The following is a 22889-nucleotide window of genomic DNA, read 5'->3' as shown; positions in this document are numbered from 1 at the left end:
GCGAGTCGTGCGGGATATTTCCTCGTCTTGACTTATGCACGGGCTGCTGCGCTATACTGTCGAAGCGGCGAAGACTTGAGCAGGGAGGGAGGAGAGACGGGTCGGGTCAGAAAAGAAATCAGTGGGCGGGAGAAGACGGAGCTTGTGGGAGTTTCTGAGTCAAAGTGGTTCAGAGCGGTATTTAGGAAAAGGCGGTCTTATGAAACGTGTGGGGAATGATGGACGAGATTCAGAAAGAAAAGCATATGAAAGCAGAAAGAGTCAACTGTCTCCAGAGTTGAAGCACTCGTACTAAGCAATCCCAACTGTCTATGGTCAAGCTCGCCCCGATGGCTTTGCCTCCTTTGGGGTGAATTCCATGTTGTTTTGAACACTAATTCGTCGCACATACTCGAAACACTGGTGCTTCTCTGAGCGGAGATGCATGATAGTTATGGCCAATCAGGCAACATGTATATATTCCGAACCTTACCACACCGGAACCAACTTCTCTCATCAAAATGCAGTTTGTGGTATATGGCCAACGCGCTCGATTCCATGGACGATGAAGACGGCGGAAGAAAGAAAGAAAAAAAGCCGAGGGAAGAAGTGTAGATGAAGATGAATGCACAAACCCAAAACGAAAAGACAATGATGCCCCGTTCCCCGTTCCCCGTTTCCCTTTTCCCCCCACCCCAAGATATCCACATGCAAATTTATACAACACCTCCAGTTCTAGGCTGACCAAAACCGAAGAAAGCGAAATTTCAAGAGTTCTTCGAACAAGGACGCATTCTGACAATGGGAAAATAAAGGAAGAAGGATAAGAGTGATGATCGCTTTGCGAAACAAGAAGGTGCAAAAAGGAATATGTGTGAGACATAGGTGTCGTGCTTCTACTTCCACCGACGGGCAGGACATCGAGAGCAGAGGAGTTCAACCGGCAGCGTTCTGCCTCAACTCCGCCTCGAGTTCGAAAACAAGGCGAGCGAGCCTGGCATCGCGCTCCTCGAGGTCCGACGACGTAAAACGCGCGACCTTGGTGTCGCGCTCATCAACCTCGGCCGTGTCCCCGCCTCGTTTGGTGTCGACAGCGGCGGCGGCACCCGCCGCCTCCTCGCTAGATCCTCTCCCGCTATCTGTTACGGCACGTCTGATAGGCGGCAGGCCCTGGCGTTCTCGCCATCGGTCAACCCATTTCTCGCGGAGCGTCTTGTAGATGAGGGCGAACTGCGAGTCCTGCTGCACCATCATCATGCGCTGGGCGCGAAGCGCTTCGACCGTCTCCTCGACGGGATCTTTACCATCGGGCACGTCGTCGAGAGCTCCCGCATTCAACTCGGTCAAGAGGTGGTCCAGGGCTATGAAGGTCCCGCTGCGGCCAACGCCGGCGCTACAGTGAACAATCCGGGGGCTGCTCTCGTCCGTGTTCTTTTCCTCGGACAGCGGGATCAGATTCGCCAGCAGGTGCTTATATGGGCCTTCTGGCACGCCGAAATCCGGCCATACGGGCCACAGGAAATGCCAAACCTTTTTCGTCTCTCCAGAGGCGCGGTCTTTGATTTCCAGCTCGCGGACGGTCGAACGCGACCTATCGTCTTCATGCACGGAGAGCAAGGTGATCTCGAAGACGACCTCGTCGCCGAACTCGTCGTGCTCGTTCACGATTATCGGCGGCGATTCCATACTGTCAGGGTAGTACTGGTAGCACTTCTCTCGGCCGCCCTCGTACGGCTGCGTCAACATAACAATGACGGCCGGAGAGGCGCACTCGTGCCAGATCATACGCCACATGTGGTGGTGGGTGTTATCCTTGGGGCCCTGCCAACGCATTAAAACTTATTCAGTCCCGAGAATCCAAACGTGCCAGCGCACCTGTGTCGCTATGTATTTCTTGACCGCGCCGGTTTTCGCTGACCGTACGATGATGGGGGACGCATTGATATAATCGTCATGCCCTTCGGGCACCTTCAATTGCACGCGATTGGCGGCGAAAGGGTCCACGTTCATGTATCGGTTGCGCTGGGCCACGAGGCCGCCCGTCACGCGGGACCATCGCGAGGGAGAGTTGGTCTGCAGAGCGCCTTCGGCGATGCGCTTGCGCTCCTGCCACCCGAGGGTTTCGAATTTCTCAGTGATTTCTGCGAAGCCCGCGCGCTTGAAAGTTAGCCTCCCGGCCTGCGCCACGGCGGTGCGCTTGGGGCAAAGGAAAAAATGCCCCAAGCACACACAACCACAATCAGAGTGTAGACGACAACCTGCCTGTTTTCGACTGCCTCAGGAACCACGGCAACGGCGCCTCGATGCCGTCGTCGGCCGAAATGCGGCCTCGCGCCGAGCCCGCGGGCGAGCTGCCGATGGACAAGGACGACACGGCGGCCGAGGAGCGTATGCTGTCGTGCGAGAGCGAGCGCTTGGACGAGTTCGGCGATCCGCCGGGGACCTGGAGCGGCGAGGAGCTCAACATTGCAGACTTCTTGGAAGTTGCGGAGCGGGAGCGTTTGCTTGCGGCTTTGCGCCGAAGCTCGCGGAGGTGATGCACGGTGGCGACGCGTGCTGGGGAGGCGCGCAGTCGCTCCAGTTCAAGCCAATTGTGCAGTGCAGGAGGCGGCGTCGGGGATTGGGCGCAGAGCCTTGCGGCTGGCCGGACTCGGCGCGTCGCGGAGGAAAGGGCGCGTATGCAGATTGCGGTCAGAGGCAGGGTCGGAATGATGAGCGAGCGGCGGAGAGGGCGACGCGGCGATGGTCGCGACAGCTGCGCGCAGGCGGCGACAGGTCAACGGAGGAGCAGGAGGGCGGGCGCAAGCAGTGCTGAGGGCCACGACGGGCGCGCGACGGCGGGGGAGCGGGAGATTTGTGGCTTCGTCGGGCGCGGCGCTCAGAGGAGCGGGTGGGGCGGCGGTGCTGGGCGGTTGGGATGTATGCGTGGTTTGTAATGCGCGGCGGGGCTCGAGGGCGATGTATAGGGTGGTTCGAGAGGGCTAAATATGCGGCTCGTGGGTGGTGGTAAAGGCAAGGCTGACCCGAGGCTTCGGCGCCTCATCTCCAAACAAGCATCCGCCCGCTTATCGCCAGCCCGGAGCGCCGTCGCCGCATGCTAGCTGCCTGTTCCCCGCCACGCCCTCCCGTCGTGTCTGCTTCGCGCACGTAGCACGCACTCCGAGTCCACCATGATGTGGCTGCGCCTGCTCGAGGTCTGTTGTTCCCCGCTCAACACCGCTGTCCGCACCTGACTGACGGTCGCCTTGTCCAGGTCTGGGCCACCACGCGCGTGAGTCTCCGCCACTGTCGCCGCTGCATGCCCGCAGCACCTATTTCTGACTGCTGATCGCAGCTCTTGTCGAGCCCGGCCTTCCATCGCGCCGTCCAGAACGTGTACAAAAGGTTTCACCGCCTGCGCCACGGCACGCCAATGGAGGACATGGGCGGCACCAATATCGACCGCAACCGTGCGTACATCGTGGCCTGCCCCTCCCTCCAGTGCGCTTGCTGACACGTCAACCACCCAGAGGGCCCGTCCGTGTTCAAGCACTTCCTTGACGAGATCAAGGACCAGCTCCGGAACAACCCCCGCCGGTAGTGGCATGCCCGCTTCGCCCGCCGGAGGCAAAAGTACATGAATCTTTCTTGGGACGGCGTTGTGGTACCGGGAACATCAGGAGTCACGGCCGATCTATCGGCACGAGAGACGCGTCGAGGTTAGGGGCACGGGGGATTGTCCTTGGCTTTCAGAAGGCGAGATGATGGTGGTCGGCCGCCGCATTGCGGATCGCCACCTCCGCCAAGGTGTGCACGCCTGTGGGGACATCACCACTTCGGATCACGGATGCTTTTTTCATTCAAACCATCTCCACTTGTGGGTACCAACAACGCTGCCCAGCTGACGACTAACCCTCGTCACTGGATACTATTTTCAGACTCTTTCCACCCAGGAAGCATCTGACATCATGCTATGCTGACCTCAAAGCGGCGAGAAACACTCCCACTTTAAGACCGGGCGCTATATGTGGCTGAAATGCTTATCCGGGGTTCGAGTTGCCTTTTGCGCTCGCCACCTGCGCCACCATATCTCATTCTTGGCGAATCCTTTCCGGATGTCGACTGGGGAGGCACACTGTAGAAATAGCGAGGAAATAGGCCGGAACTGAGTCTCAAGTGCCGTGAAATTGGGGAGAATGAGCTATGCCGGGTCTGCACTGGCCTTGGAAATAGGGGGCTGCATGGATTTATTTCAAGTTGCTGTAGATCGCCAATCTGCATGTCGCCAAGGACCGCATACTGAGCTACGGCAATCCTGCGCCCAAGCAACCGTGGAGATCATCTCTACCTGTCAAGCTTGTACTTCAATGTGAATACAAAAAACTCTATCCAAAACATTCCACTGCTGATAGAGGCAGAGGCATAAGTCTGGAAACAAAACTAAGCATCTCCCATCGCGCTGAGCCTGTTCTCGCTATCGGCGGCATTGGCCTCTTGTAGGTTCTGATACTTATACACCGAGCTCGATTGCGAACAAGATTATAAACAAAACACACGCGTCGACAGCTCAGCTGGAACAAACTTCTCAAGCGCAGCCTCGGACAACTGTAAAGGACGTGTGATGGAGCTGCACAACCGTGTCCATTTCCTGAAATACATTTTTGCTCGCCAACAACCGCTTTCAAGAGAGCCACCCAGGCCAACTAAACAACACTAAATACCCCTCTCTCTACACCTCTCCTACTTGATCTTCTACTACACATGAATGACGAAGCACACACGCAAAACGCTATGCGGATGAAAAAAAAAAAAGAAAGACAGGATAACAACGGGAATGCAATTGCCCCTTTTTTTCACTCTCGCTCGCTCGCTCTCTCGCTCTCTCGCTCTCTCTCTTTTCAGCATCGTACAGGGATTTCCACCCACAAAACTAAAGGGCAACGAAAAAGTACGAAGAACTCCTTCCAAAGCGCCAGTAACACACCCCTACCGGTCCCCCTACAGCAAGGAGAATAAACCAAGCTCCAAGCAGTTTTCAAGCAGCCTCGAGGGCATAATACAACACAAGAACGAAGAAAAGAAGAATGAGTAAGGATAAGGTAAGGTATGTCCACACCTATCACCCAACCATCCAAAAAAAAAAAAAAGACAGCCACGCTTTCCAACTACTCATTCAAACCTCGCAAAGGCGAACAAAAAAAAAGAGAAAAGGACCGGAATCGGAAAAAGAAGAAGAAGAAGGAGGAGAATAAGAAGAAGAGCGTATAGATCATGGGACCCCAAGAAATGAGAAGGGAAAAAAAAAAGAAAACCGAAAGCCAAGAAGAAAACGTAGCCAAAAAGCCCAATTGAAAGACACGACGCTCACGACACCCGCCCCGCCCCCTCACCTCGTCCCGATGGTCGGAAACGCCGCATGGCTGGGACTGCTCCTCCCGCTGCCCCCGCCATTACTCTCCGCGCGGTCCTTCTCCCGCTCCAACATGCCCCTCAACTCCTCGTTCTCCGCTTTTCCCTCCTGGAGCCGCTGCCTCGCGCCCTTCCGGTCCAGCAGCCGCGCCTCGCGCTCCGCTTTCAACCGGCGCTCGAGCTCCTTGAGGCGGCCGATCCAGCGCTGCTCGGTGGGCTGGACGGCGGGCGTGCTGGGCGGGGAGCGGTGCGAGGAAGGGTTGGACGTGGGCTCCTGCTGGTGCGACGACGAGGCGTGCTGCAGCAGGTCGGCCGCGCTCGAGTTGTGGCGCAGCAGCGTCGACGCGATCGAGTGGCGGTTGACGTTGCTGATGCCCTGCGGGCCCGAGACGCTGCGGTGCTGCGGCAGGCGCGACGACGACGACGGCGGCGGCGGCGGGTGGCGCTGTTGGTGATGATGGTCGGCCGAGTCGCCCGACGAGCGCGTGTTCTGGCGCGAGAGGTTGAGGTCCGCCTTCAGGTGCTTGTTCTCGCTCTTCAGCCGCGAGATCTCGTTGTTCAGCGTCTCGTTGCGGATCATGCCCATGCTGCCCGACCGGATCGTCTTCTCCAGCCCGTCGAGGTGCTTGACCCGCACGTCGAGCTTGTGCTCCAGCGTCTGGTATTCCTTCCATAGGTCCTTCTCGATGCCGCGGATGCGCACCTTGAACCCGCCGATGATGCCCTCGACCATCTTGATTGCGGCAAGGACGTTCTTGCTGAAGCCCGGGAGGCCGCGGCCGATGACCTCGAGCGTTGGCAGCTCTCCGTTCACCAGGCTGTTGCGCTGAGCCCAATCAGTGCCGCAAAGGGTAGAAAGGCGGTTCCAGAGCGCGAGCAGAAGGTTGTTGCGTTCGAGCAGCTGGTCCTTATACTGAGCCTCGAGCTGATTGATCCGCCGGCGGTCTTGGCTGCGGGATGTTTCCAGCTCGAGTATACGCGTCTCGTATGACTGGATGGTGCGCGTGTTGCTTTGGTCTTTCCTCTGCGACTGCTCGAATTGTCGCTTCTCCTGCATGCGAAGCTGTCGCTCCTTGTCGAGCATGTCAGCCAACTTGCGGCTTTCTAAGCTGGTGCTTTCGAGAAGCGTGTCCCGGTTACGCAAGGTACGCTCCTTGTCCGCCAGCTCGGACCGTGCGTGGTCGAGATCCATCATGGTCTCGTCGAGGTCTCTCTGAAGCTTGGTCACGTCCTATTCCAGTGTCAGTCCGGAGCAAATAATCGGAAATTGGGCGTATTTTACCTTCAGTAAGCTGGACTTGGTGCCGTCCAAGCTGCCAAGAGCGTCACGAAGACTGTTCTCAAGGTCATCGAGCCTCTGTTTCCAGTTCGTTGCCTCGGCTTCCTTGGCAGCGAGTTCCTTGCGAAGACGACGGATTTCCTCACGAGCCTTGGTGTTCTGCGCGTTTTGGTCGTCGAAAGCCTTCTGCCACTGCTCCTTCTCTTGGCTGCCGAGCGCTTCGCGCTGTTTGATTTCCTCTGAACCACGGTCTTCCAGGTCTTTGTAGCGTTCCCTCTCCTCTTGGATATTCATCTGTGCTGCGTTAAGAGCAGCCTCGAGGTCACCGATCCTGATCTTGTCGCCCTCCTGCTCCTCGCGCAAGAAAGTGATTTCACTCTGGTTCGACTCCTGTTGGACCTCAAAGCGTTCGATCTTCTGCTGAGCTTCATGCAGCTTCTGGTCGAGCGACTCCAGCTCTTGGTTTGCGTCTTCGAGTTCCTGCTCCAGCTGCTGGATCCTGCGCTGGCTGGCGTTTCTGTCATCCTCAAGCATCACTAGACTCTCGCTGACGTTCCTCATCTCCTGTTGCAGGGCCTCGAAGTCCTCATTGCGGTTTTCGAGGTCGTTGATCAAGCGCTCCAAGTCCTGCTCCTTCTGATGAAGTTCTTGCTCGTACCCATCGATCTCGTCCTCAGCCTCTTCTCGCAACGAATCGAACTCTGCTTCCTTCTGCTCCAATGACCGGAGGATATCATCCCGCTCATTTTGGATGTTCCTCACATCCTCAAGCAGGTTGTTGTTCTCGCGATCCAGTTGGCGCATGTTCTCTTCTGTACGTTCTAGCTCGTCTAGGGTGTTGTTCAGCTGCTTCTCTAACTCCTGGTTCGTCATCTTCAGTTCGGCGATTTGGTCCCGGAGCTCTGCTTGCTTTTGCTCATACTCATCCCGCTCAGCATCATCCAAGTCGTTGGTCCTTGTCACCGCACTGTTCCGGGATGATGGCCTATGATGATTTGCACGAGATATCGACCGCTCGAAGATGCTGTCGCCAACCACTGAGCCGCCAGCACCGCGGCGGACCGACAGCTTGAGATCCTCGATCTCTTGTTGCAGACGTTCCCTCTCGCGGTTCCGAGAGACGAGCATGGAGGTTTGAGCGCCAAGATCTCTGCGCAGCTCGGCGTTCTCGTGCTTGAGCTGGTCGACAAGGGTGACGCTACTGGCACTCGTGCCTGCACGATTTTCCGTGGTACCATCGGAGCCTGACTGTGATCGGGCAAACGACATCCGGCTCCCCCGGCTCATGTTGTGGCCATGACGGACATTGGGTGCTTGCTGCGAAGGCTGTTCGCGCTCAGCCTTCAGGCGACGGATTTCGTCACGCAGGCGTTCCGCATCGTCGTCGGCTTGCTCGCGGCGCGCAGTCTCGGCTTCCAGCAAGTCCTTCCACATCTCCATGGCTTCCTCGACGCCGGCAGAGGGCTCGGAATTCTTGCGGTCTCCCATGGACTTGACGTACTCGGCCATGCGCCTCTTCTCCACTTCCTTGGCCAAACCCTCCTCCTTGAGCCGCTCGATTTCAGTCTCAGATTGCTGCAGACATTCACGCAAGTACGTGATCTCTTCCTCCATCTCACCCTGGTCTTGAGAGCCCTCGCCTCTCTCATCGTCGGAGCCGGTCGTTTTCTCCTTGGCTGCTGCCATGCCTTCCTCTTGCGCCTTGAGTTTCCTCTCCAACTCACGCACCTTCCTCCTCAGACTTTGATTCTCTTTCTTCTCGGTGGCTAGGTCGGTCTGCAGCTGGACGTTTTTCGAGATCATATCTTTAACACCCTCATCGGACCTGTTTTGTAACGCCTGGTCAAGAAAGTGAATCTTCAACTTGAGGTCGAAGTTCTCCTTGCTCAGCTTGTCAATCTTGCTGTTTTGTTCCTTGAGCGTAAGGTTATGCTTCGTTCGACTACTGAAAGCGAATTGACTAGCCGTAGACGGTCTTTCTGGAGACTTGGTCGCGTGTTTTTCCCGGTACTCCCTCGCGACCGTGTCGGGGACACGAATGTTTTGCACGTGCTTGGTGATGACTGTGTCCGTCATGTTATTCGTCCCGGAGCTGAATGGCCGTGCGGTCGGTGTAGCGGGCGGCGAGGCGGACGTCGGCCGGGGCTCTTCGTCCAGACGTTCCAGGTTGTTGTCTGCCTGAGAGAGCGTGCTCCTTGCGCGGTCTAGAGATGGCCTGCTGTCGCTGTTTACAGAAATTGAAGATGCGATGCTCCCTAAACTTGGTAGTCGAGACAGGTCGCGTTCAGAACTTCGCATGCCTGTGCCAGGCAAGGCACCGCCGGTTTGGAGGGCAAAATCAGAGCTGTCTCTACTGTCGCCAAACGAGCTCTCTGATCTGCCGGCGAAAGACGACGCTGTAGAGCGCTGGCTGGCTCCTCTGCTGCGGTCCCGCAAGAAGCTGGGCCTCTTGCGAACGTTGGAGGCATTCGAAGGATTGCGTGCCGTGACTGTGGAGGAAAACGTGTCACGAAATCTCGAACGGCGTTCGTCGTCGGTGTTCCAGTCGTTTTCGGCTCTCTCAGCTTTTACTGTAGAAGCACTCGAGGTCGGCCGGAACGACTTTTGTGAGCGGGCATCCTCCTCATGTTGCTGCCCCTGGTTTTCGGCATGGGTAACTTCGATAATCGGCTCGGTCTGTTTGCTGGTCTGTTCTTCTGTTCTTGTCTGGGAGCGTTCCGCTGCGGCAGCGGTTGGAGACGAGGGCGCGTGCTCTTCAAACGAGCTGCTGCCTTCCTCAAAGCGATCTCCCTCGTCGAAGTGCCCTTGGCCTGGCGCCGGGGCTCCATGAGCATCGTCGGGGTGCGCGGGCGATTCAGGCAGCGCAACATCCTCCGCATGCACCGACCTTCGGCCGCTGGAGTCCCTGGAACGCCCGCTGCCTCTCGCACCGTTCCGCGGCGGCGGCCGCAGCGACGAAGCTCCGTACATGTAGGTATCGTCGGCTCCTGTCGAGGCGTGGGCAGACTCGGAATTATCAGCATCCCGGTCCGGCAGGAAGCTCGATTCAATGTCCAGCAGCTTGCGCTGCATGTCGCGCTCCATTATGCTCCCGCCATCGCTCCCCAGGTAGCTGTTGTCGGCGCTGTCGCTGGGCGGGCGCAGGAAGCTGTCGTCGTCGTCCGAGGGCAGCGGCGGCAGCTCGGGGTCTGAGTGGTCGAAGGAGCGCACATCCTCGTCGTCGGTGGATTTCCGAGCCATCTGGGGCCCATGTAGCGTAGGGTAGCGGCGGGCAGCAGGCGGCGGGCGGGGAGGGTTTGCGGCGGTGTTGCTGCTTGGGCACAGGTGGAATCGGACGATGAGGCGCCGGTCGGGGCGCGCTATAATCTCCCGCTGCCCCGTTCAGATTTGTTTCGGCTCTGGGGCCTGAGCGCAGCGCGATCAGCGGTGACCGAGTGCGGCAGAATCGTGGAGCGCAAAGGGGGCGCGGAGGGTGTGCAAGGCCAGGCGCGGTGGCGGCGGTGGGCGGGGCGGTCTGGTGATTTGTGGTGCCTTCTGGGGCGACGCTGGTGTGTTATGGGCGCGGGCTAGAGCTGAGCGCACGAGGACGAAAGCGGCGGGCGTGGTGTTTTCCATGTCATGGAGCGCGTTGCTCGGCCGGCAGCTTGTCTCTGCGCCAGCACCAAAACAACAGGGGTGGCGCCGGACTGGTAGCCACTGCCCGCCCTCCCCAGACGCCAAGACTGATCATCATCACGTCGTCCCGTCACCGTCCAACGGCCGCCCTAAGATAAGGCGCTAGTCCTGGGTAGCTCGCTTGCTAGAGCTGTGCCTGTTGACTTTGCATAGGTACAATGACGTCGCGACACGGCGTTGCGTCTATGGAAACATTGGTTCTGTACAAATGACACTCCCTGACAGACGCCTGGACCCTGAGAATCCCTTTTTGGAAGACTGCTCCATAACCATGCTTTTTGCCGCCCTTGTCCGCTGCCAACCCTCCACGCCTGCGCCGGGTATTACTCGTTGCTTTTCCTGTCCTTCTTGTCCTTCTTGCCCTCCTTGTGCTTCTTCTCCTTCTTTTTCTTTTTCTTCTCCGCTTCGCCAGCATCCGCTGCCGCCTCGACACCTTCCATCGGCTCTCCCGCCTCATCGTCCGGCACGCGGGACCTCTCTTTCGGCTTCTTCTCCTTCTTAGACTTCTTTGAGCTTGCAGGCGCGGCTGCTTCGCCGTGCTTCCGCTTTTGTGCGAGCGCACTGCTTTCGTTGTCGGAAATGTTACCTGACACATCTCCGCTGTGACCATAGGGCTTGAAACGCATGCGCAATCCCTCCGGCTGCCGTCTTGCAGGCTGTTCTGGGCGCTCAACGAACTTCTGGACAGGGGCAGTACTCCGTGCGGAGCCCGTCACCTTCTCGGACAGCTTGGGAAGATTCACAACCTGCTGCAGACGCAGCGTCTCCGTGATTTCAGCCGGGACTACATGAGGTGCGGGTCAGCAAGGACAATCTCCAACAAATAGGAGCATTGCATCATACCGGCTGCAAAGCCCTTCTCCGTCGGCACAAGGAGCTTCTTCCCTGTTTGTGTGCCCTTCTCTTCCGGGAGGAACGCATAGCCGACGCCCTTGTGCTCAATCGCAGGCTCCTTGAGCGCTGCTTTGCCCCGTACAAACTGCTTGATTTGCTTGATATCGATGTCGGCTGGCGCAGTGATGTGCCATATTTGCTTTTTCGAGAGATCGGTAGATTTCAGGAGTTTGGCGAGGTTGGAAGAGGGATTGAGACCGGATTGCACGGCCTTGAATCCTGATGGGGGCTCAAACGGCTGGGCAGCGCGGAAGTGGGCGGTTTGTGTCCTTGAAGAGCTCGACCTGGTAATCAGTTAGCCTCAGTGCCGTTAGCCCTCGTAGTGAAACCCTTACGTCTGGGCGGGAGCAGCTTCTTCCTCGCTCTCCTCTTCACTTTCGCTCTCCGACTCCTCGCTGCCGCTGCCGCTGCCGCTTGCGTTGCCACCCGAGACTGTGGCCTTGTTTGCCTCTGCCTTCTTAGGTTGCTCGGCTTTCGCGTTCCCGTCACCACTCTCACTGCTCTCCTCGTCGTCCTCGTCGTCCTCGTCGTCGTCCTCTTCCTCTTCCTCCTCTTCACTTCCCTCGCTGCTGTCGCTTGCTTCAGACGAGCTTTTGGACCCTGCTGCCTGGGCCTTCTTCACAGGCTCCTTCTTCGACCCATTGGTCTGAGCTGCGACGCTTTCGCTGCTGGAGCTCTCGTCGCTGCTGGAGCTCTCGTCGTCGGAGCTGTCGTCCTTGGGGGCAGGCTTGGGGGCAGGCTTCTGGGCAGGCTTGGGAGCTTTCGAGGGGGTGTCGGCGGCGGCAACGGCCCGGCCGGGCAGAGGGATTGGCGTTCTCTTGACAGCGGGCATGGTGGAGCTTGTGGCAGCCGCACGCACGATGCGCCGGGAAACTTTTTCGACGGGGCAACGGCGTTTTTGCGCTCGGGTCGCCGAAGGCGGTGAGTGAGCTGGAGCGCCGCCCGCCGGTCGATCGATCTGTCCTCGTTATCTTATCGCGCTCCGCACACCAATTCTTCCCGCTCATAAACATGGTCAAGAGGCGGAAAATCCATCACCGGTCGGGCTCTGACGCCTCGCCAGCCCGTATGTCTTCATGCATGGTCCGATTCGTATGATCTGATGCGCCTGACAGATCTGCTGGATAGCTCCGCAAAGTGCGGCGGCAGCGCTGAGGGCAAGACGCCAGCAATCCAAATCCTCAAGTGAAGCTTCTGCTGAAAACACGCCTGTTCCCGCCAGCAGCCTAGAGGTTCCTGCCAGGCCGAAGAGGAGGAACAGAGCCAAACTGCCTACGGTGCCAGACAAGGATGCCGCCACTCCGTCCTCGACCGAGCCGGCCTCTGCGGTCGACGCACGACCGAAGGCTATTGAACAGCGGGATATCGCCACCCCTGCTGCGGATGCGAAGCCAGTGTCTGCTGTCGAAGCGCGGAGGCGGGCTCTGGAAGCAACAGCTCAACCCATCTCTGACCCAACTACCGAGGTCAGCGACGATAGCTTAGAGGACCTTGAGCCAGACTATCTCCCGAGGCCGGATGATGCAGATGATTCCAATTCCTCGACTGGCACCGATGTGGTTCAGAACAGCTTATATCCGCCTCCCATAGTGGAGCTATCATCCTGGACTCCCCGGCGTGGTACGGTGATCAGAAACAACGCAAGCGGCATGGTTGCTCGACTGGAACCTGAAGAAACGCTAGCGAGCATCGGTATCTACGATATCTTTGTAAAAAGAGGTGTTGTGACCATCTACGGAGCGATTTTGAGAGCTGGGCCCAACGCACGGTCCTACAGAGTCTTTGCTCCAGCTAGTCACGCCCTCCCTGTCATTCACTGCTTGTCGCCGGACGGGGCAGAAGTAGAGCTCAAGTCCGTGGAGTGTGGATTGCACCTGTTAGAAAAGCTGTCGCCACTGTACGCTCGGCTGTGGAAAAGTGAAAGTTCCCTAGACTCATCATTCCTGAACCACAAGAAACGGTGGTCTTTTGAAAATGTACAGCCAATACCTGCTTGACGAAGAGTTTGCCATTTCTGACACTCCACCAGATCCATAGACTGTCCGACGATGCCCTGTGCAGGCCCCTCTACCATCTGGAGATCCCCCAGAAATGGCATCAAGCGATCGACAAGATCTGCTCAGCAGCATCAAAGAGCGGGCCGGGTGTCTATGAGAGAATCCTCGTCTGTGGCCCAAAGAACACCGGCAAATCCACCTTCGCCAGGCTGCTCTTGAATAGAATGTTCACCATCGACCGGGAAGCCATGAAGACGGACGAGCATTCGATATTCCTATTGGACATCGACCCCGGCCAGCCCGAATACTCGCCTCCAGGCCAGATATCCCTCATAGAGCTCCGTCAACCCATCTTCGGTCCACCCTACACCCATCCGAGCGCCAGCACCGGCTCCCACCAACGAACCATCCGCTCGCATTTCATCGGTGCCAAAAGCCCCAAGGACAATCCGGAGCACTTCATCGAAGGCGTCGTCGACCTGATGACCCACTACCAAAAACATCTGTCCTTCGGCAACACCCGCGGCCCCGTCGTCATCAACTCCCCAGGCTGGATCATTGGAACCGGCCTGCAGATCCTCACCACCCTCTTGACCCGCCTCTCGCTCACCGACGTAACCTACACCACCGACGAACTGAGCCGCAGCCACGACGCCCTCCGTGCCGCAGCCACCTCCGCATCCATCCCGCGCTTCCAAGCCATCCCGCCGCAACCCTCCGGCACGACGCCCTCCCGCACAGCTGCCGAGTTCCGCGACATGCAAACGCTATCATACTTCCACCTCGCCGCACCGCTGCAGGGCTCGCCGACGCAATCCTGGGACGCCAGCCCGCTCACCACGTACAAACCCTACGTTCTCTCGTACGCAGCGACGGCGGCCGAAGAAGCGAATGAAGACGAACCCGTGCCATCATCACCCTCCGGCCGCTTTCCCCGCGACTTCCTCGCCATAATGCCCCTCGGCGAAGCCCTCCCACCCAGCACTCTCTCCACCGTCCTCAACGGCTCCATCATCGGCATCGTCGCCCTTTCCCCTTCAACAACCGCCTCTTCCCCCCTTCACAGTACCAACATCGTCCGCACCACACCCGAGGACCTCCCATTCCTCTCCCCAACAGCCACTGGACACTGCGGCCACATAGAGCCTCTTCCCCCGCAGTCCTCGCACCTCGTCTGCCTCGCCCTCGTACGCGGCATCGACGCCGCGCGCCAGGCGCTGCACGTGATCGTCCCGGCTGCATGCGAGCATCTGGTTGGCGAGTTGGACGCGCCAGAGCGGATCCTGTTGGTGCTCGGGACGGGGATGGACACGCCGGGGTGGGCGTATTTGGAGGATGTGCATGCGGCGGAAGCGAGGAGGAGGAGGGAGGCGAAGAGGTCTGCTGTCGTTGCTGCTGCGGTTGCGGGACAGGGGGCCGGGGACGAGGATAGGGATGAGGAGGGAGGAGGGGTGGCGGATGTAGACGGTGATGCCGATGCTGATGTGGCGGAGAGGCCGTGGGTGCAGAAGATGGAAGGCGGTGGCGGCGGGGAGGGCGAAGTGACGGGCGCGATGGGGAAGAAGCGGCGGTTGAGGCGGTTTGTAAATTAGTTGATCGAACTCAATTAGAGGTTTTTTGTCATGTAGAAGGTGAACAAGGGAGTAAACTCAACTGTGCAGGTTGTGTTTTTCTCGAACTGGAGCTATGCTGATGGGAAGAGATGAAGTCACAACCGTCTTCCGTCGTCAGAAGCAACCAGGCAACAGTGACAACTTTCGATTTCCCCGCCCTCTTGCCACAATTTTCATTGGAAGCTTCAAATTGCCCAAGTTTCCGGTCCCGAAAAGAATGCTGAGTGAGGCATCCGATACGCTGATACATACGCCTCCGCGTGATCACTATTTAGAAACACTAGAGCTCCCACACCCTTAAACTATGCTAAAGTAAACTATCTAAGCGGGATCTAGCAAGGCAGCACCTCAAGGTGCGCCACGACCAAGGCTTCCACGCAGCACTAGGGGACACGGAAGCTTTGTCTATAGTGAACACTCTCCTCGGCAACGGATTTCTTGCTAATACTTGATTCATGGAGCTCGCACCCATGCATTAGAATTGCCTGCTTGGTGTCTATATTATTTATAGTTTGTCGAAGATTACACCGCTAAAGACCGCCGGTGTTGGCGACCGCGAATCGATATCAGCTTGAAGTAGTGGGCTTGGTACTTTCGTCTCGCACTTGCACAGCCGGCGCTGCCGCTTTATGGGATTCTCCCACATACCTACACCATATCTCCCTGGCTTTGCTATTCTTGCGTACTGCTCGGCTATTGCAGATTTGGCGCAAAGTTAGTCCGATTTGAGCCAAATTCCCTGTATGATTTGTAGGACTGGATAAAAGCGACCTATTTGCTTATATCTGGTTTGACGCGTTTATGTGCTTGTGTTGCTTATATGTTCAGGCAAAAAGTCTATTCTAGTAAGGATTGATGCTACAATCCAAATCCCATCCTGGGGTCAAGGCCAGCGCAGTTCCGAGCCTGATAGATACAGTGTCAGCGTAGATGGCTGTTTTCAAAATATAAATTCTCGAATTGGAAACGTTGCTCTTGACAGCTTCCAAAGTGCCTTCACGAACGACCCCGACGCAATATAGTGATAGGTTATCTCCCGATCAGCCACCATCTTATTTGATTCTGCTTGTAGAAATCATCATCTTACATGACGTAAACTCTTAACTTATGTGTAATCCAGCATTGACTTCCGCGCAACCCATTGAGCGTCCCGAACAGTTTGAGGGGATGTAGCTACTGGTGTACTGAATGACAGCCGGAGTTTTTTTCCCTTGTTTTGTATGGTTGGTCTCTTCACCAGCGATACCTGAGGGCAACGCAAGGGGTAGGCGTCTCTGGATACTTTGAGAGAAACAATGCCGTGATTCTAGGTGCTCTAGATGAGACGCTTTAGAATAAAGTGTTTCTGATGAAGACGGTATCCCTCATGATGTTGGTAAATGTTTCCAAAAGGGAAGACAGGTGCAATGCCCTATATGAGTCATGTTTAAGTAGAGTTCAAGGAAGCTACACCAGTGAACGTTAACATCCCATATTGGTCTCCAGAACCCCAAGTTGCATTCGAGACATGTGGTGATTGTCCCGCCCGGCGCATCTCCTGCGAGCCGAGAGAGATACGCGAGACTCCACTACCGCGCAGATCTTCAGCCTTGGGCCGTGCTACATTGGAAGTCCTTGGAACTGAAGCGCCATATCTGTACATTGATGATATATTTGCGGGAAGGGCCAGGCCTGGACCGCCGTCCGTCAAGTTGGCGTTCCGCTTTCTGAGAATACCTCTCACCGCATTGGCCGCCACATGTTGCATGCGTGCATCTGTGTGGAACCTAAAAGTTCCTCTAATATTACGTCCACTTTCCACTTGAACGATAGGTGTCATCTCCCTATCTTGCTCCCTCTACAGTAATCCTTATCATCAATTATGCCCCTTCTCCCTATCCCCTCTTTCGCTCCCCAAAAATCCCAAGAGGACTTTGCCCCTAACCCCTTTCCTCCCTCCCCTCCTCCCTCCAATCCAACCCCCTCCCCTACCTAACGCAAGGGCAATCAATCCCCGTCTCCACCTGTGCCTTCGTCAGTCCCAAATCCCGCAGTCCGTGCCTTTCTCGACATACTGAACGATCAATAGAGAATATGTGTGTGCTCATCCGGCATTTAGCAACAACGACGCGAAGTACCAACTAGCGGCAACGATCCAAAGAAAAGCAGTAGCAGGCGAAACCGGTATATAAAATGATAAAGACAAAGTAATAGCCGGAGAACTGGCCACCGTTGGCAACGGAGAGGTATAGAATGCAGAGAAGAAAAAGAAAAGAAAAGAGAATCCAGCAAAAAGGGGGAGGCACATCTGTCCTCGCTCGCTCAGCGAAGAAAGACAAGAAAGAAGCAGGAGAAAGGACAAAGAAAAAAACTTGGACCGAAGTTTGTCGATATTGCTAGACAAGTGAACATAGAAGAATGACAAAGCACGCTTCCTTGCCTTTGACGCCGTGCTGCTTGCTTCTGGGTATTTTTGATTGGAAAAAAGGAAAACAAGCTTGCTTCGCAACAAAATCCAACAAGAAATGAAAAAGATTGAAGCATGATGCCGCAAACAAAAGTTGGGCTGAACGCAACAGTAAAACAGCTCTCTCGTCTCTCTTTCTAAAACCTGTATAATATGACCATCCACAAAACCGAGAAAGAGTATCCTGTTTTTTCTTTCCCAAAATAGTGAACATCCTTACCCCCTTATCCCACTCCCAACATCCACAGCATCCTATCCCTCCAAATCCAATAGAAGGTCAAAATATTACTAAAAAGAAAAAGATATACCCCGTAAGGACTAGCTCGGCAGCGAAGAAGAATGGTAGAGAAATGTCAATAAGATCGACACGGAGCCAGACGGGCGGCAAAAGTAGCCTTAACGGTGGTCAAAAGCTCCTCTGATCTTCCCGTACAGTTCCGTATCCAAGAAGTTGTAGTTGTGGTCGAAGAAGCAGAAAGGCGCGCGTAGCAATGTGTCGGCCGTGGGTCGGTCGGACGGGTCGATTGTGAAGCAGTCATACATGAAGGAGACGGCCGCGGGACTGATGTTCTGCGAGACGTCGTCGGGAATCGGCGGCGCCTGGTTGAGCGAGCCGAGCTTGTAGATGGCACCGATGGCCTCCTCCTTGGACCATGGACGGCGACCGGCGAACATCTCGAGCACCACGCAGCCCAGGGACCAGATGTCGACCTTGGCACTGTAGCCCTGGCCCTGGCTGCGGATGACCTCGGGAGCCATCCAGAAAACGGAGCCTTGCATGCTGTTGGTGATGTCGTTGCCGTAGATGTTGTCTGACTTCTTGGAGATACCAAAATCGGAAATCTTGCAGGTGCCATCGAGGTCAAGCAGAATGTTATCAGCCTTGAGATCGCGGTGGAGAATGCCCTCGCGGTGAAGGTAAGCAAGACCGCTGAGCGTTTGGCGCGTGAGCGAGGAGACAACCGCCTCTTCAAACTTGCCGTGCTTACGCAGGCAGCTGCCGACGCTGCCACCGGGAATATATTCCAGGAAGATAGAAATAGAGGAATCTTGGCGCTCGCAACCCAGGTACTGCACAATGTTCGGATGATCCAGATGCTGCATCGTGTCGATCTCGACATCGAGAGCCTTGACCAGCTCCTTCATTCTCTCCTTGTCCTCATTTGGCTTCACCTCGACTTGTTTGACAGCAATCAGCTCTCCAGTCGTCATGTTCATACCGAGGTACACCTTGCCAAACGTTCCTTTGCCAATCAGTTGACCCTTCATCCATTTGAAGGTTGGCTGGCGCTGTGGATTCATGGGGAGGGTGTCCTGAATGGTATCCAGTGTGATCATGCGGCTTCCGCGAGGCGGCCTGACTTGCTCAATTCTGGCACCAAACATCTTGGTACTCTTTCTGCGGACGATGTCGCCTGACTTCAGCGTATTGACCCGCGAGGGTGCCGCTCTCTGTTCCATGGACTGGTATTGCGATTTGACCGTTTCACGGATCGACTTGGTGCGGCTGAGACCGCCAGCCTTCCTCATGTTCCTGTGCGCCATTGACATGACAGTGTCACCGCGCTGCAAGCTTGAGACGTTCTCAGGACGCAAGGTGCCTTCGTCTTCAGGAGCCGACATCGGGGTGGGTTGGCGGCTCGGCTCTTGGGACGCCACAAGCCCTCTCTTCTCTTCAGACGAAGGCGACGCTGGCGAACCAGGCACGTCTTCATCCATAATCGGTTGATCCAGGTTGACGTTCGGAAACAGGTCGTCGAGGTGCTCCACGAGGGCCTCGGGCGGAGGACGGTTGGCCCAGATGTCGCTGGCAAAGGATTCCCGCCTGTTGAAAGCCCTGCCCTCCTCGGGCGAATCGAGAGACCAAGGTGCTGAGCCCCCGGCGTGGGGAATGAACCTTTCGATGCTCCGGCTTCTGTCCTTCATCTCCTCATGATCGCTGTGCGTTCTTTCCGGCGACTGAATGCGGACTTTGGACGGCGTTCTGATTGCCATAGGGGGGCGCTCGGTTGGTTCGTCGTTGAGGGTAGGTGAGCTACTGCTTGTTGTCGCGGGTGGCGGGGTCTTGTGTGTAAGCGGTATCGCGAAAAGGCCATCATCCGAGTCGTCATCTGAATCGTCAGCGGCAGCAGCAGGTGATTGAGAAAACTCGACAGGGTCCTCTTTAAAATCCAAATTCGGACCGTACGAGCGCGTCGACATCATTCGGTGGAGGTCGCTTTCGTTCGGATGGGCGGTGCTCGGGCTAACGTCTGGCGAGTTGTTCGACGCGTCTTCGAGCTGTTTAAGCTTCGATACGGCGGCGTTTTGGGGCATTTCTAACGATAACGAGGGCTTTTCTGGCGACGTGCGGTCTTGGGCGGCTTGTACATAGTCAGGAATCACGAACGGAACTTTGCCTTTGCTCATTGTTATGTCGCCTGGACTGCGAGGGGACCCACCTGGACTTCCACTACGAGGCGCAGTATGACTGAAATCGACCATTGCCATAGATCTCGGAGGTTTACCATCTTTGTCCGTGGGCGTGAAGAAAGAAGGAGACGCGCCAAGGGTAGGGCTAGGCTTGACGGGGTGTCGGCGCGAAGGTGCGCCAACCATACCGCCAATCTTCCCGACTCCCAGAAGCGCAGCACCAATGCCCATCGAAACAAGTGGCGTCTCCGGGATAGCTAAGCGGCGAGAGGGTTTTTCGGTGTCAGAACCGGGATGCTCGCCAGAGCCCCTCTTGCCTGATGATTCGTCCTCTGGCCACGAGTCTCGTCCCTTGCCCTCTCGCTTGCTGAGCGAGTTTGCCTTGATTAACGTCTCCGTCTCAACCTTCGGTGCAGGCGGGGGGTCTCTGAGCGGCATAAGTTGCTGCTTGGGTCTGCCGCGCTCGAAACCATCCGGCCTCCTGCCATCTTCGTATGGGGAATCGCGGCGCTCGTCGAAGTCGATCACTTCTTTCCGGATGTAACCCAACGCACTCGGCGGGTCGATAGGCGACGCTTCCTTCGCAATCGCCCTTCTTCTCCTGTCCAGATACTCTTTCTGCTTCTTGGCCGTCTCGCGCCGATGCGCCTCGGCGGCGGCTTCGAGAATGTCCTTTCGCTCTTGTTCCGAGAACTGATTGTTTCCAGAATCCCATTGCGGATCCGATTTCGGCACCACTGCTGGAGGCTCCTCGGTCTTCGGGATATGGGGATAGTGCTTGTTGTCCCGCCACTGGGCAGGAACCAATGTTGAATCTCCAGACCTCGGAGAGTCCACATGGTGGTTTCCTGCCATACTGAGCCGTGCCAGAGTATCCGGATGAAGGGCATTCCCAGTTAATGACATGCGGCCGTAAGGTGAGGTACCACTCACTCCAAGCCCAATGGCGGATGGGCCAGCTGGTGGGAGAGGCACGTTGACGTAGACCTTAAGCGTTCCCGAACCGTCGGCGATCCGACGGGCTTGCATGAGAAGGGCATCTGAAAGCGCTTCATCGTGTTCGGTCTGGCCAGGCGATGTCAGGTGAAGAGTAGCGTCCTTGCTATTCTGTATCGAGAGGTTCCAGCAGATGTGCTCCCGCAATTTGGCGGCGGAATCGATGCCAGTGACATCGACAAGCCTGTAGTTCCAGCCATCAGGAGTTACGAAAAAGAACCTCCTGGGCTCCACAAGTCTGGGCTCCGATTCTCTTGTTGGAGCTCGAGGGCGCATGCCGTGGGTCGTGTCGGAATCATTCTGTGCGGACCTTCTGGATGGCGGACGCTCGTTCAACGACGTGTCGCTGGAGTTTAAGCTCGTTCCCTTGTAGGGCGCATTCGGCGGTAGGTGACGCATGCCTGTGTTGGGGCTGGTAGGCGACTCAATGCTGGACTCGTCCGGTGATGGATGGTTCTCGTCCCTCCTCTTCTTCCCGGGTAACCGCAAGGTGGAAAGGAAGCTTTTATGCTCCTTAGCACTCCTTTCAGGATCCTGGCTGTAATGACGACCTGTGGCATCCACGGGACGGGCGCCTTCAATGCCGTTACGCCTCCCTTCCAGTTTTGCCGAAAGTGGACCAGACACTGGATATGGACCATATGCGACAAGGTTCGAAGCGGTTGACTCGGAAGAGTTGGCTCGGTCATGGCCGCCGTAATATCTACTTTTCTGTTGCGCGAGCTGACCCACAGCGAGATTTGCGGCGCCCAGCCCTGGACTGTGCTGTGGGCTGGCGGACCTTGGGCCGCCGTAATCACCAGACGCGTTCGGGCTGTGTCTTTTAGATGACGTGCCATCCCCCAGCTGTCTCAAGATCTTCTCCGTGTACACGCTCCTATTCGACGTTTCTGACACGTGATCGGGCTGACTCAGTGACGGGACCGTGAAATTGCGCTGGTTCGAGAAGCGTCTCGGATTGCTTGTCGCAGGAGAATGAAACCCACCTAACTGCCCGTGCTTTCCGGGACTCTCCACGTCGACGCCGGCTGTTGGGGGGTTAGAGCGGTCGAACTCAGCCGACTGGTTGAGGTTCGGGGAGCTCTCCATGGTGCCTTCTGTGCCAGCGGACATGGTGGTGGTTGGCCCAAACGTCCTAGAGGCACGCCTGTTTGGAAGCCTTGCGCTTCCCGAGTGGCCTCCATTGTCCACGATGGTCTTGACAAGCCGGCGTAGCCGCTTGCCTTCATCACGGTCCCGAGACAACTCCCAATTGGTTCCACTCGCCTTGCTAATTTCAGCCAGCTTCGGAAAGATTGTTTGATGCATCATAGCCACGTTGCCCTTGGGACCGTGCCCTCTGCCCAAGTCAAGAAACGCAGATCCGTGCAGATCCAGCTGCTTGAACGTCTCTTGCCAGTCGTTGGAGAAACCGTTTGTGGCAAGCCATATGAGCACGCGATCCAAAGGCCATTGCCAAGCAGGGTCCGACGGGGAAAGCGGTACGTCGACTGGGTTCCCTTCACCGTGCAGCGACTGGCGGTGAACGGGCGCTTGATGGTAAGTGCCGTTTTGATAATTTGTAGTGCTGAGCTCTTCGGGCGGCGTGTGCAGGGCGGTGCTTAGGGTTCCTCTCGAGCTATTGTCTGTCGATTGGCCCAGGTCTTGTTGGTATGGATAGTAGTAATTGTTGGAGTAGTCGGACTGCGTGTGGAGCGGCGGGATTCCAACACCTGGGCCAAAGGATTCACCAAAGGGAATGTACGTTGCCGACGTCAACGGCTGACCCTCTGGGGGAAGCTGATTGCTTAAGTAACTTGCTTGCTGCTGCTGCTGCTGCTGTTGCTGTTGTTGCTGTTGCTGTTGGTACGTATTGTAGGCATTCGGGTTGTATGTAGGATGTGGTGCCGCGTTGTTTGGTGGCGGCGGATAATTCGATCTGTTCCAGTATGTTGTTGGCGGGCCTCCCGGCGGCGGGCCTGGCAGAGAATATCCCCCGTGGGCACCGCTTGTCGCAGGGCGAGGCGGCGGCGGCGGCAATGTCATGCCATGAGAGGTGGAAGGCTGGCCAGGCGGTGGGGGAGGCGGTATGTATTGCTGCCGTGAGCTATGCATGGTTGGAGAAATGGAGTGGAGGGGGCGCTTAAGCCTTCCAAAGCACTGGCGGCGAGGTCAGAGTCCAAGCAGCTGCGCGCGGGCTGCAAGTGACGGGCGCCGCCAACGTCTTCCAA

At 56.7% G+C, this 22889-nt stretch overlaps 5 protein-coding genes across 5 annotated transcripts; 1 reads left to right on the top strand and 4 right to left on the bottom strand.

Moving 5' to 3' along the window:
• Positions 1 to 915: 915 nt before the first annotated feature.
• BKCO1_5000173 (protein-tyrosine phosphatase) lies at positions 916 to 2446 on the bottom strand (the record flags this gene model as incomplete). The annotated part of the gene is made up of 3 exons (XM_020276760.1): positions 916 to 1800; positions 1855 to 2149; positions 2238 to 2446. The coding sequence occupies 3 exons, from the start codon at positions 2444 to 2446 to the stop codon at positions 916 to 918; spliced, it is 1389 nt and encodes a 462-aa protein (XP_020134163.1).
• A 2898-nt stretch (positions 2447 to 5344) lies between these two features.
• On the bottom strand, positions 5345 to 9886 carry BKCO1_5000172 (anucleate primary sterigmata protein b; the record flags this gene model as incomplete). The annotated part of the gene is made up of 2 exons (XM_020276759.1): positions 5345 to 6598; positions 6650 to 9886. 2 exons carry the CDS (start codon positions 9884 to 9886, stop codon positions 5345 to 5347), a joined length of 4491 nt encoding a protein of 1496 aa, XP_020134162.1.
• A 758-nt stretch (positions 9887 to 10644) lies between these two features.
• On the bottom strand, positions 10645 to 12047 carry BKCO1_5000171 (rna polymerase i subunit; the record flags this gene model as incomplete). Its single annotated transcript, XM_020276758.1, has 3 exons — positions 10645 to 11105; positions 11165 to 11499; positions 11551 to 12047. The coding sequence occupies 3 exons, from the start codon at positions 12045 to 12047 to the stop codon at positions 10645 to 10647; spliced, it is 1293 nt and encodes a 430-aa protein (XP_020134165.1).
• Positions 12048 to 12226: 179 nt separating this feature from the next.
• BKCO1_5000170 (rna processing protein) lies at positions 12227 to 14804 on the top strand (the record flags this gene model as incomplete). Its single annotated transcript, XM_020276757.1, has 3 exons — positions 12227 to 12281; positions 12344 to 13191; positions 13245 to 14804. 3 exons carry the CDS (start codon positions 12227 to 12229, stop codon positions 14802 to 14804), a joined length of 2463 nt encoding a protein of 820 aa, XP_020134164.1.
• Positions 14805 to 17667: 2863 nt separating this feature from the next.
• On the bottom strand, positions 17668 to 22773 carry BKCO1_5000169 (map kinase kinase kinase; the record flags this gene model as incomplete). The annotated part of the gene is made up of 1 exon (XM_020276755.1): positions 17668 to 22773. One exon carries the CDS (start codon positions 22771 to 22773, stop codon positions 17668 to 17670), a length of 5106 nt encoding a protein of 1701 aa, XP_020134042.1.
• Positions 22774 to 22889: the final 116 nt, after the last annotated feature.

Source organism: Diplodia corticola, assembly GCF_001883845.1.
Source record: "Diplodia corticola strain CBS 112549 chromosome Unknown scaffold5, whole genome shotgun sequence".
Lineage (NCBI taxonomy): Eukaryota > Fungi > Ascomycota > Dothideomycetes > Botryosphaeriales > Botryosphaeriaceae > Diplodia > Diplodia corticola.
Note: the sequence above shows the minus strand (reverse complement) of the source record. Positions and strands in the feature narration are given on the sequence as shown.